Source organism: Sorex araneus, chromosome 7, assembly GCF_027595985.1.
Source record: "Sorex araneus isolate mSorAra2 chromosome 7, mSorAra2.pri, whole genome shotgun sequence".
Lineage (NCBI taxonomy): Eukaryota > Metazoa > Chordata > Mammalia > Eulipotyphla > Soricidae > Sorex > Sorex araneus.
In genome coordinates, this window is record NC_073308.1 from 4170734 (window position 1) to 4183572 (window position 12839).

General features: G+C 46.8%; 1 protein-coding gene across 1 annotated transcript; it reads left to right on the forward strand.

Annotated features, from left to right (window-relative positions):
• The first annotated feature begins 11652 nt into the window (after window positions 1-11652).
• Window positions 11653-12491, forward strand: LOC129406529 (cell division control protein 42 homolog). Its single transcript, XM_055144675.1, has one exon. The coding sequence runs from the start codon at window positions 11705-11707 to the stop codon at window positions 12350-12352; it is 648 nt and encodes a 215-aa protein (XP_055000650.1). The 5' UTR covers window positions 11653-11704; the 3' UTR covers window positions 12353-12491.
• The last annotated feature ends 348 nt before the right edge of the window (window positions 12492-12839 follow it).

Here is a 12839-nt window from a genome sequence, read left to right on the forward strand (position 1 = left end):
GTGTGCAAGTAACTGTACCTTGCTCTGTGCTATTACTCCAGCCCTTTATTACCTTTATTATTTTTTAATGAAGGTTGGTTTGCCTTTGGCCACACCAACTAGTGATGGGAATTAGAGAAACAGTCTGAACCCCACCCTCTCCCAGGACAACGGCAGGAACTTGCCAAAGTGGCTTTGGCTTCCTTATTTTATTTGGGTATTCAGGGTCTTGGGGCAGACCACCCCCCCTCCAGGGAGCTCAAGAAACCAGAAAGGGTGCGAGAGCCCAGGTCGGTCACAAACAGCAAAACCCCTGCCTCGATCTCCCATCTCTCTGTCCCGACCCCCGTTATTCAAAATTTGCTGCCATGGACCCCATCACCCCTCATGTCTGAGTGCTCCTCATTCCCCTCTCCCTGGAGAACAAAAAGCCCAGCCCAACTATTTGTCTCTTCCTTCACTGATGAAGGATAAAGGGGAGATTAAGATCAAGTACTCCCTGGGGCTGGAGTGATAGCACAGGGGATAGGGCGTTTGCCTTGCATGGGGCCCGACCCAGGTTCGATTCCCAGCATCCCATAGGGTCCCGATGCACTGCCAGAAGTGATTTCTGAGTGTATGAGCCAGGAGTAACCCCTGTACATCGCCAGGTGTGACCCAAAATGCAAAAATGCAAACAAATCAAAGAAAGAAAGAAAGAATGAAGGAAGGGAGGGAGAAAGAGAGGAAGGGAGGAAGGAAGAAATAAGCTTTGGGTTGGAAGATTCAGGAGGAAGTGTGGACCTTCAAGTCGCTCTTCCACCCACCCCACTGGAGGAACCACCGAACCTCTGAATAAATTTTTTGAAAATCCTTGGAGATCTTGGGATATTTCTGTGCTCCATCTCCATGTGCTAATTCTGCACATTCATTCCTAAACAAGCCCCCCCCGCTTCACCCCAAAACTCGGGGGTTACCAGACTGAAATTTCCGCCCATACCCCTCCACCGCGGTGAACAGGGCAAGCACAATGTTTAGAACATCTGAAATCTATGGGATTCCCCAAAACTCTGGCAGGGAGTAAGAGAGTGTTTGGGGGTCCTTCAAAATGTACAGAGTGGGGTGCCGGAGCTAGAATACAGCGGGGTGGGTGTTTGCTGTGCACGTGGTGGACCTGGGTTCTATCCCCAGCATCCCATATGGTCTCCTGAGCACCGCCAGGAGTAATTCCTGAGTGCAGAGCCAGGAGGAATCATGAGCAACGCTGGGTGTGACCCGGAAAAGCAAAAAAAAAAAAAAAAAAGTATGGGGGGGTGGGAAGAGGTGTGAGGATGACCGTGATGGGAAACCTTAAAAAGGGCCAAGAAAATGGGACAGGAATGTGGGCAGGCTCTTGCCTTGCCTCGGCCCACCTGGGTTCGATCCCCTGCACCATAGGAAGCCTCGAACCCCCACACCTTTAGCTCTACTCTAGCCACCCCCAGATAAAGCCAGAGCACTGGTGTGGCAGGGTGGGGGGCTGCAGAGGTGGTCGAGGATTAGGGGTCTTTCTCCTGAGAGCTGGAAAGTCCGGGGAGCTTCTGCAGGTTCTGGAGGGAGGTCAGGAGCAGGGGTGGACATTCCTGATAGAAACGCAGGGACAGGGACACGGACGGAAATGCTCCACAGCGCCGTCTTGTGGTGATGGAGAGGAAGTAGTGCGTCCCGGGTTTACAGGGAAGATTTCCAGCCCTGGGTTTGGCTTCAATGATTAAGGATCAAGTGCGCTCCCCTCGCGAATCCAAGCACCCCATATAGTTCCCTGAGCACCTACAGGAGAAATTAATGAAAGAATAGCCAGAAGCCACCCCAGAACATTGACGGGTGTGACCCCAACCAGAAACTTGTGTCACTTGTATCACTTGTCATCCTGTTGATCTTCGGTTTGCTCGAGCGGACGCCAGTAATGTCTCCATTCATCCCTGTGGTGTGCTACTGTAGCCCAACGGCATCTGCTCGCTCCAGGAACACGAAGAGCCTCAAACCATTCATTCAGAGTTTTGACGAAGTCTGACCATCTTGTAGGTGGGCGGCCATGTGGTCTTTTGATGTCCCGTGGAATCCAGTCAGTAACAGCTCAAAGGGCTCGATCACAGATATCGCAAGGGGGATTCAGAACTTTTCTTGCTCAGAGCGAAGAGAACAAATAATGTAAGAAAATAACCTTGCCTTGCTCGTTCCAGGCCATGTTCAATCCTCTGCACCCCTTGAGGTCCAGAGACAAAGCTGGGGCAACCCATTCGACCCCCAGAGGAGATTCAGCCATGTACCCCACAAAGACCTGAAGGCAGAATCGAACTCAGGTTACTCAAGTAAAAGACAAGCACCCACAGGCTCTCCTACCGCTGCACCTGTGGAAGCTGCTTGCTTGATCCTTAATTACTCCATACTTAACGCTGAAGCTAACTCAAGGGCGGAAAACTCTTAAGAGAAATGGGCCTGGGGAGGAAAGAAAACGCCCATATCGCCATCTCGTGGCTATTCCGCGAAACTACCGCGGCCCGACTTTTCCCACGCTTGAGATTTCCAGTCCTTTGCTTTGCTTCAATGTGAGGGACAAGGTCATTAAGGATCAAGCAAACAGTGCAGCCGCTGGGACGTGAGCAGAGCGGTGAGTGCTCTGGCTTGCAGTCACAGGTCCATGGTTCTTTCTTTGGCTCTCCACACAGCCCGACCATCACGCCGGAGTGATTCCTGAGTGCAGAGCCAGGAGAACCCCTGAGCGTTGCTGGGTTTGTGGCCCCCAAACCATGAACAAACAAAATAGAACCAAAACAGCCTCAGTCCGTTGGTGGCAGATTCCCTCACCCCAACGTGGTGGGTTCTGAGCTGTATCTTGCTGTATCCCTGTATCTTCTCTGTAGAAGAGGTTTGGGGCACCCTCAGAACGTGGGGTGATGGCACGTGGGGTTGACTATAACTGAAGACCTTTCCAAAGAGCTGGGTCACAGAGAGAGCAAGGTGGGTTCAGCACTTCTCTCGTTCAAAGTTAACAGAACAACAACAGAATAATCTCACCCTGCTCGTAGATGACCAGGTTCAATCCCATGTACTCTATGGTCTCCAGAACTCTGCGGGCCCACACCAAAGCATCCCCCCTCCAAAAAAATATATCCTCGGAGCCAGAGCTACAGTACAGCAGATAGGGCATTTGTCTTGCACATAGCCAACCCAGGTCCAATCCCCATTATTCCATATGGTCCCCCAAGCACCGCCAGGATTACTGGCTGCAGAGCCCGGAGTAACCACTGAACATCGCTGGGTGTGACCCAAAAAGGAAAAAAAAAAAGCAAAAAACAAACTCCTTGGCAGAAGTGATGTATTTAGAATTTCCAGGGAAGGAGACTGCCGGGTCTTAGGCTCATTATTCCTGTGTTAATTAAAATTCTCCTTCACTCACCCCCAGTCCCTCTGATGGCTGTTACCTTCACCCCAGACATCTGGAGATGCCGGAGTTGAACCTGGCCTCTGCCACCCTCCTCCACGGAGAACAGAAGACATGGGACTTCTCATGTGTAAAGGAACCCCAAAACTCTCCCAGGATGGAAGATGGCACCCTCAGCAATGTGGGGTGCTGTGGTGTGGGGACGTGGGGTCTGGAGACCTTTAGAACTGAGTTGGTTGGAGACACCATACTGCGGGAAGGCACAGCCTCTCCTGTGTCACCCTGTTTGCTCTCGGGCAGCTGGCTCTGGGGCACTGTGCACTGGTGTCCCTCCACACAGAGAGTGAGAGGGGCGAGCCCCAGGCAGTATGGACCCCCAGACACAGTTCACCAGTTTATTCTCTGACCCGAGGCCCAGCAGGGCATGGTCAGGGCTGGAAGATGCTGGACTCTCACATCCCCTCCAGCCCCTGGTGGGTGTAAGCGAGTGGAATCCACCAGAAGCGGCCTCCTCTTGGCACACGGACCCCTCGAGAATAAAGGCAGGACCATTGGGATCTGGGGACACCCCCCAACCCTCACTCGACCCTACCTGGTCCACACCTCCTGATGATTCAGGGGAGGGGGTTGGACGCAGGGGTGAGGCAGTGTCTGGAGTTGGGCTGAGGGGGGCACACAGCTACGCCAGGGGGGCCCAGTTCCTTCTGGAGTCAGACTTTGACTCCTACACTCAGGGACTCCACATCCGCTGTGCTCCCCCAAATGTCAGGGGAAGCCAATGAGCAGTCTTGCATTGAACAGGAGGAAATGTAGTAGTCAACAAGGAAGTCCGGGGTACCAGAGTTTTGGGGGGACAGGTCAAGAGGCAGGTTTGGGGGGGCCTGTATCAGCTCCAAGCTGGTAGTCCTTTGTATGGGGTGCAGGGGTCCTCAACTTCCAGATAAACTTCCGATGCACCCCCCAGGAGAGGAGGGGGGTGGTTTGGGGTCCCCAGGGGGCTAAGGAAGGAAGAAGATTCCTCTTGTATGACCGTGAGGCAGTTCCAGGAGAAGATAAATAGGGCGGCGGAGGCCTCAGCACCATTAGTACCCCCGTGGGAGCGTCCCGTCTGTCCCCCCTCCTGCGACCCCCAAAACTCAGCAACTGAAGCAGATGGGCCCAGCTGAAAGTGAACTTTGGGTCAGGCTGTCCGAAGCCTGCGGCCACCACGTCTAGCAGAGGTAGGACAGTTCCTGGCACTACTGAATTCCAGCAGACTTGGCCTGGCCCTTCCGGAACTGCTGGGGTGCGGGCGGGGCCGGATCAAAGCCCTGATTGACATGTGCAAGACCAGCGCGTCTGGGTAAGGGACAAATTGGGATCAAGGGGAGGTCAAAGTCAGGAGCAGGTTTACTTCCGGGCCTGGGCCTGAGGACTTAGCCTCTGAGCTCAGGTCTGGGGTCTCCTGGAGGGTGAACCAGGCTTGGGATTTAGGGTGTGGCCCGGTCAGGTGAGGCTGGAATCGGGATTGAGACCACAAACAGGACGGAGATGGGGGTGGGGTGATCAGGATCAAGCAGGGTGGGGGACCCCCGTTTCCTGCGATCAGGGACGAAGCAAGCCTAGAGCACTTAACGTGGGGTGGGCCTGGGTGTCCAGAACGTCCCCTGTATCCCTGTTGGTCCAGGTGGACCCTGGGAGGCAGAATGGGGGCGGAGTCAGGCTCAGAAGGGGCGGGGCTAGCAATGTCACTCTCGCCCCTTACCCCGCCTCCCGCCGGAAGTGATCAATGGGCCCCGCCCCACGCGCGAAAGTCCGGCAGGGAGCTCTCCTGAGTGGGGCCGTGGGAACCTGCCAGGCCTGGGGCTCAGCGCTGCACAGTCGGGACAGAGGCCACTTGAGTGACCCTGCGTGCAGGGCTGGGCTCCAGAGTCCTGTCTGCAGGTACCAGGATGGGGTCCGGGAAGGTGTGGGCGCTCGCCCTCCCGGGGGCCCCACTCACCGCATCGCCCTTGTCGCCTCCGCTCCCCTTGTGGCCGGGTGTGGCCCTGTCTCCCCGCACAGGAGTGGACACGAGGAAGGACCCGTCCCCCCACCCCGGGGGCTCCCCCAAGCTCCTCTCACCTTGTCCCCCTCCTCACCGGAAGGGCCGGCTGCAATTGCGGGCCCAGGAAGTCCCAGTGGCCCAGGGGTCTCGTCTTTGCTGATGCCCCCGGGGGGCCACTTTCACCTGGTCGGGGGAGGGGAGAGGGGTTAAGAAACCAGGGCGGAAGTGGACTTCTCTCCTGTGCGGCCAACAGGACCTTGACCTCCACTCTGACCAGGGAGTCCGATATTCCCGGTGGGACTCAGAGGTCCCCGCTCCCCTGGGGAGCACTGTAGGGAGGGAGAGGCTATGGGGAGTCTCCCTGTGAAGGACACCTGAGCTGGAGGGTCCCTCACACAGCAGGCAGAGAGACTGCCTCTATTCTTTTTCCTTTGCTTTGGAAACCACACCCATTGATGCTCAGGGCTGACTCCTGGTGGTGCTCAGGGGACTGAGTGGGAGGTTTTGATTCGAACCTGGGTCAGCCGGGTGCAAGGCAAGCGCCTTCCCTGCTGTCCCATCGCTCCAACCCTCTGCCTAGAGCCCCGTATGGCTTTCAGCTCACCCACAGAGAAGCCCAGTATGGAAGAAATAAAGAAAGGGAGAGATAAAGAAAGAAATAAAGATAGAAAGAAAGGAAGAAGAAAAAGAAAGGGAGAAAGAAATAAAGAAACATAGAAAGAAAGAAAGGAAGACGAAGAAAAAGAGAAAGAAAGGGAATAAAGACATATAGAAAGAAAGAAAGGAAGAGAAAAAAGAAAGGGGGAAAGAAATAAAGAAGTGTAGAAAGAAAGGAAGGAAGAAGAAGAAAAAAGAGAAAGAAAGGGAATAAAGAAATATAGATAGAAAGAAAGGAAGAAGAAAAAGAAAGGGAATAAATAAATATAGATAGATAAAAAGGTAGAAGAAAAAGAGAAAGAAAGGGAATAAAGAAATATAGATAGAAAGAAGAAAAAGAAAGACAGGGAGAAAGAAATAAAGATAGAAAGAGAAGAAAGAAAGAGAAAGAAAGAAGAATAGAAAGAAAGGAAGAAGAAAAAGAAAGGGAATGAAGAAATATAGATAGAAAGGAAGAAGAAGTAAAAGGGAAAGAAAGGGAGAAAGAAATAAAGATAGAGAAGAAAGAAAAAAGGGGGAAAATGAAATATAGATAGAAAGAAAGAAAAAAGAAAGAAAGGAAATAAAGAAAGACAGGAAGAAAGAAAGGGAAAAGAAGAAAAGGAGAAAGAAAGGGAGAAAGAAAAATAATAAATAAAGGAAGAAAAGAAAAAAGGGTAGTGGGTAATTCTGTAACATCACAGCAGGATACCTATGTGGACACCCTGAACTCTCTAACAGACATGGCTGGTCTGCCTTTAAAGGAACAGATAATGCGAGGCCTCCTTGAGAGGGTACAAAAATATTGTCATTGGTTTAAGCCAAAAATATAGAACAATTTAGATTTATGGACAAAAGTAGGGAGAGAATTGTGTTATGCTAAAAACATGGAGATTTAAATATCAATACCCAAAAATCCATGGCCTTCGTATATGCAAACAGTGAGGCAGAGGAAAGGGACATGAAAAAAGCAATCCCATTCACAATCGTGCCCCAGAAAGTCAAGTACCTCGGAATCAGCTTAACTAAGGAAGTAAAGGACCTCTACAAAGAAAACTATAAAACGCTACTCCATGAAATAAAAGAGGACACGAGGAAATGGAAACATATTCCCTGCTCATGGATAGAGAGAATCAACATTGTCAAAATGGCAATACTCCCCAAAGCATTATACAGATTCGATGCCATCCCTATAAAGATACCCATGAAATTCTTCAAAGAAATGGATCAAGCAATCCTGAAATTCATATGGAACAACAAACGCCCACAGATAGCTAAAACAATTCTTGGGAAAAAGATGATGGGAGGCATCACCCTCCCCAACCTCAAACTTTACTACAAAGCGGTAACAATTAAAACAGCATGGTACTGGAACAAAGGCAGAGCCACAGACCAATGGAACAGGGTGGAATATCCCTACACACAACCTCAAATGTATGATCATCTAATCTTTGAGAAGGGAGCAAGAAGTGTGAGGTGGAGCAAGGAAAGCCTCTTTAACAAATGGTGCTGGCACAACTAGACAACCACATACAAAAGAATGGGCTTAGATCTTGACCTGACACCATGCACAAAAGTCAGATCAAAATGGATTAAAGACCTCAACATCAGACCACAATCCATAAGGTACATTGAAGACAAAGTCGGCAAAACCTTCCCACGATATTGAAGCTAAGGGTCTCTTCAAAGATGACATGCAACTGATCAACCAAATAGAAACAGAGATAAACAAATGGGACTATATTAAATGAAGAAGCTTCTGCACTGCAAAAGATAGAGTGACCAGAATACAAAGACTATCTACAGAACGGGAAAGAAAATTTGCCCAATACCCATCTGATAAGGGGTTGATATCAAGGGTATATAAGGCACTGGTTGTACTCTACAAGAAGAAAACATCCAACCCCATCAGAAAAAGGGGCAGAGAAATGAACAGAAACTTTCCCAAAGAAGAGATACGGATGGCCAAAAGGCACATGAAAAACTGCTCTTTATCACTATCACTAATCATCAGAGAGATACAGATCAAAACAACTATGAGATACCACCTCACACCACAGAGAATGGCACACATCCAAAAGAACAAAAGCAACTGCTGTTGGAGTGGATGTGGGGACCCTTCTACACTGTTGGTGGGAATGCCGACTTCTTCAGCCCTTCTGGAAAACAATATGAAAAAATTCGAAATTGAGTCCCTATTTGACCCAGCAATACCACTTCTGGGAATATATCCCAGAGAAACAAGTCTAGTCAAAATGACATCTGCACTTATATATTCATCGCAGCACTGTTTTCAATAGCCAGAACCTGGAAAAAACCCGAGTACCGAAGAACACTGGTTAAAGAAACTCTGGTACATCTATACAATGGAATACTATGCAGCTGTTAGAAAAGATGAAGTCATAAATTTTGCATATAAGTGGATCAACATGGAAAGTATCATGCTAAGTGAAATGAGTCAGAAAGAGAGTCACAGACATAGAAAGATTGCGCTCATCTGTGGAATATAAAATAACAGTAGGAGACTAACACCCAAGAATAGTAGAAATAAGCACCAGGTGGTTGGCATGGCTTGGAAGCTGGTCTCACAGGCTGGGAGAAAAGGCAGTTCAGATAGAGAAGGGAACATCAAATAAACTGTGGTTGGAGGACCCGCTCAGGAGGGGAGATGCGTGCTGAAAATAGACCATAGGTTGAACACGATGGCCACTCCTACCCCTATTACAGACCACAACACCCAAAAGGAGAGAGAGAACAAAAGGAATGCCCTGCCACAGAGGTGGGGGGGATGGGATTGGGGGGTGGGAGGGATACTGGGTTCACTGGTGGTGGAGAATGGACACTGGTGAAGGGAGGGGTGCTCAAGCATTGTATGAGGGAAACACAAGTACGAAATTGTGTAAATCTGTTACTGTACCCTCATGGTGATTCACTAATTAAAAAATAAAAAAATTAAAATAAAAAGAATGACTGGAAAGCTATTTGTCTAAAAATAAGAAAAATAATGGAATTAGACACAAGTGATCTGTTGAATACAGTGTGAAAAAGTTTCAACAATTTTTCTGTTTTTTCACAATAAGATGACCTATTTTTATAATTTAATAAAATTATAACTTAAAATTTAAAAAAATGGAGATTTGATCCCAGCAAAGGAATGGAGCACATACAATTGTATTGCTGCTGCCCTGAAATTTTCACAGTTTGACTTTGAGTATGAGGAGACTTCTCTTTCGTCTTCTCATACGGCTCTCTGCACTGATTCATCAAATTTCAAAGCAACTTACAGAGAAACTCCTGTGTTAGAGGAGAAGAGTGGAGAAGAATCTTTGATTCAGCCTAAATTTGGTGCTAAGCCAACAGCATCTATATTATCTGGTGATTCATATCAAATTGATGATTCACCTGCCTGCCCGGTCTGAGTCTGACAGCTTCGAGTCAGACACAGAGAATTCAGTTTCAAAAGAGGTTGTAAGCGCCCAAGAGTTGAGAAAGTTAATAAAAAATTAGATAAATGAATAAGACAAATGAAGTACCTTGAGATGCACCACCCTTCTTAAAGAAGCATAATGCCTCCTGTACAGGGTACCACTGATCCTGACCCTTTGGCAGCTTCTTCCCCTCACTTACATAAGAATAGGGAAGAGGAATCTCTGTGTTGCCCTTCTAAGCTTAGTCCTGAGTTGCATTCTCTGATGCAAAAATCTGAAGCTCCTTTCTATAAGGCAAAATTGAGCCAACAGCCTGCTCAGTTTATGGCTTTTCCAGTCGTTTGTAATCCTGATGTGCAAAGAAAAAGACAGGCAGGGCAATGTGAGCCTGTTCCTTTTCAGTTTCTTTCCTCACTTAAGCAAGCTGTGACCACGTATGGTGTTACTTCTAATTCTCTGCTAGCCCTTCTTGAAAATTTTGCAGAAGCTAATACTGTAATTCAGCTTGATTGGCAAACTCTTGCAAAGGCAGTGCTAGAAAATTCTCAATATGTACAATTTAAATCTTGGTGGAAAGAAGAGGCTGGGAAATATGCTAGAATTCAAACACCAAAACATGTTGATATCACTGTGAACCAGATTTTAGGCACTGGCAAGTGGGCTTTAGCGGAAGAACAACTCCATTTGAAGGCAAACATTTTAGAAGCTGTTAATAAGAACTGTCTAAAGGCGTGGCGTTATCTTGAGACCTCTGCAAAATGTACTATGGTATTCACAAAAATCTTTCAGAAAGTAAATGAACAGATTTTATTGCCAGACTCCAGGACGCTCTTGAGAAGGCTATACCTGATGAAGGCCTTCGTGAAATGCTTATGCTAACGTTAGCGGTGGAAAACGCTACGGCAGATTGCCAAAAGGCAATCCAAACTGCTAAGTTAATGGGAAAAACTCTCTACATTATTTTATTAAAGTATGTAGGGAAGTGGGAACACCAACTCATCAGGCGCAAATAATAGAAAATAATAGCCACTGCTATTATCCTCTACGGCCCCCTGACCACCCCCAAGAGATCCCTGGGTCCCACAGGTAGTCCCTCAACAAAAATAAATAAAATAAAACATATTATTTCTGTAAAAAGCATTTTTGGGAACTTCATGTGTGACCTATTTTATTTTGTATCCATTTGGATAGATTATTTTTTCTCCACATATTGATAATGACTTTCATTTCTCTTCTTATCTCTTTTCAGTCTTGTTGGATATTTATTTTACTGGCCTTTCAAAAAACTTTAGCATTTTAATCATTTTCTCCATATTTTTTTGTTTTCAGAAAAATAATGCTCTTAAATTTTCTTATCTATATTTTTCTGCTTAAATAAGATGTACTGTTCATTCCCTTTTCTAGATCTTGCAGAGGACACTTAGATTACTGATTTTAGAATGATCTGTTTTTAAATAATATAAACATTTAATACTTTGAGTTTCTCTCTCCAATTTTATTTCAAAATATTTCTATAGAATATGTAGCTTTTTAAATAAAATTTCTCTATTTCACCCATGGAATAAAATCACCTTGCTTGATATTAAAAATTTTGATTTCTATTTTTGTGTGTAGTTATCAATGGATAGTTTCACTCTGTAAGGGTCTGTGTGTATGTATATATATCACTGTCACTGTCATCCCGTTGCTCATCAATTTGCTCAAGCGGGCACCAGCAATGTCTCCATTGTGAGACTTCTTGTTACTGTTAAATCATATAGGCCACGGGTAGCTTGCTAGCTCTGCGGTGCTGGCAAGATACTCTCGGTAACTTGCCGGGCTCTCCGAGAGGGATGAAGGAATTGAACCCAGGTCGGCTGCATGGAAGGCAAATACCCTACCCACTGTGCTATATTTATAAGTGATAAATACAAATGAAATTCTCCAATAAAATAAAACCAGGACCAGGTAGAGCATTCAAGTCTTAGAGCAATTGCAAAGCACCCATAGCACCTGTGTTCTGCGTTTGGTCCTCAGCAGCACAGGATGTAGCCTTGGTGACTCCCAATGCCAGGCCTGGCCACTGAGCTCCCTGACCCACAGGGGGCCTAAGGGGAACCCAGATATCTTAATAAAGATTCCCCTCCGGAGTGTCTTAAGAACGACCCCTATTGGCAGTGCTGCCAACGCCCCGGGGAGGAGCTGAGGTCATCACTGAATTTGAAGTCAAGTGGATACAAAACTGTTTCAGCAATGCAGACAATTAAGTGTGTTGTTGTGGGTGATGGTGCCGTTGGTAAAACATGTCTCCTGATATCCTATACAACAAACAAATTTCCATCTGAGTATGTACCAACAGTTTTTGACAACTATGCAGTCACTCTTGTGATTGGTGGAAAGCCATATACTCTGGGACTTTTTGATACGGCAGGGCAAGAGGATTATGACAGATTACGGCCACTGAGTTACCCACAAACAGATGTATTTTTCGTCTGCTTTTCAGTGGTCTCTCCGTCCTCATTTGAAAATATGAAAGAAAAGTGGGTGGCTGAGATAACTCACCACTGTCCGAAGACTCCTTTCTTACTTGTTGGGACCCAAATTGATCTCAGAGATGACCCCTCTATTACTGAAAAACTTGCCAAGAACAAACAGAAGCCTATCACTCCAGAGACTGCGGAAAAGCTGGCGCGCGACCCGAAGGCTGTTAAATATATGGAGTGCTCTGCACTCACACAGAAAGGCCTAGAGGATGTATTTGATGAAGCAATATTGGCTGCCCTGGAGCCTCCAGAACCGAAGAAGAGCCGCAGGTGTGTGCTGCTATGCACGTCTCTCCAGAGTCCTTTCTGCACAGCTGGTGTCGGCATCATACTAAAAGCAATGTTTAAATCAAACTAAAGATTAAAAATTAAAATTCGTTTTTGCAATAATGACAAAGGCCCTGCACCTACCCACATGCACTCATGTAAGACAGGCTCATAGGAATGGCCCTCCCTCTCCTGATACTAGTGAATTTTGAGTCATTGCGTATTTGTCAGAAAAGTGATCAGTGCTAGTTTCAGTTTTGCTGTTTTAAAAATTTTTTGTTTGTTTTATTTTTGTTTAAAAGCAAGGCATGCTTGTGATGACTCTGTAACAGAGTAATTCGGATTGTTAAAGCTGCTCTGGGGCTCCACTCTGGAGTAATCTGGGGCATCTAGTAATTGTTTTTTTTTTTCCTGTCCTTTTTTTTTTTCCTTTTGTGGAGCGGGGGGAGTGTGTGTAGGGTCAGTTTTTATTTAGTCCTTTTTGTTTTTATTTTTTATTTTTAATTCATTAACTATTGTATAGCCATTAAGGAGAGGAGGATGGATGGATTGCACATTCCACTTCCTACGCCTGGTTT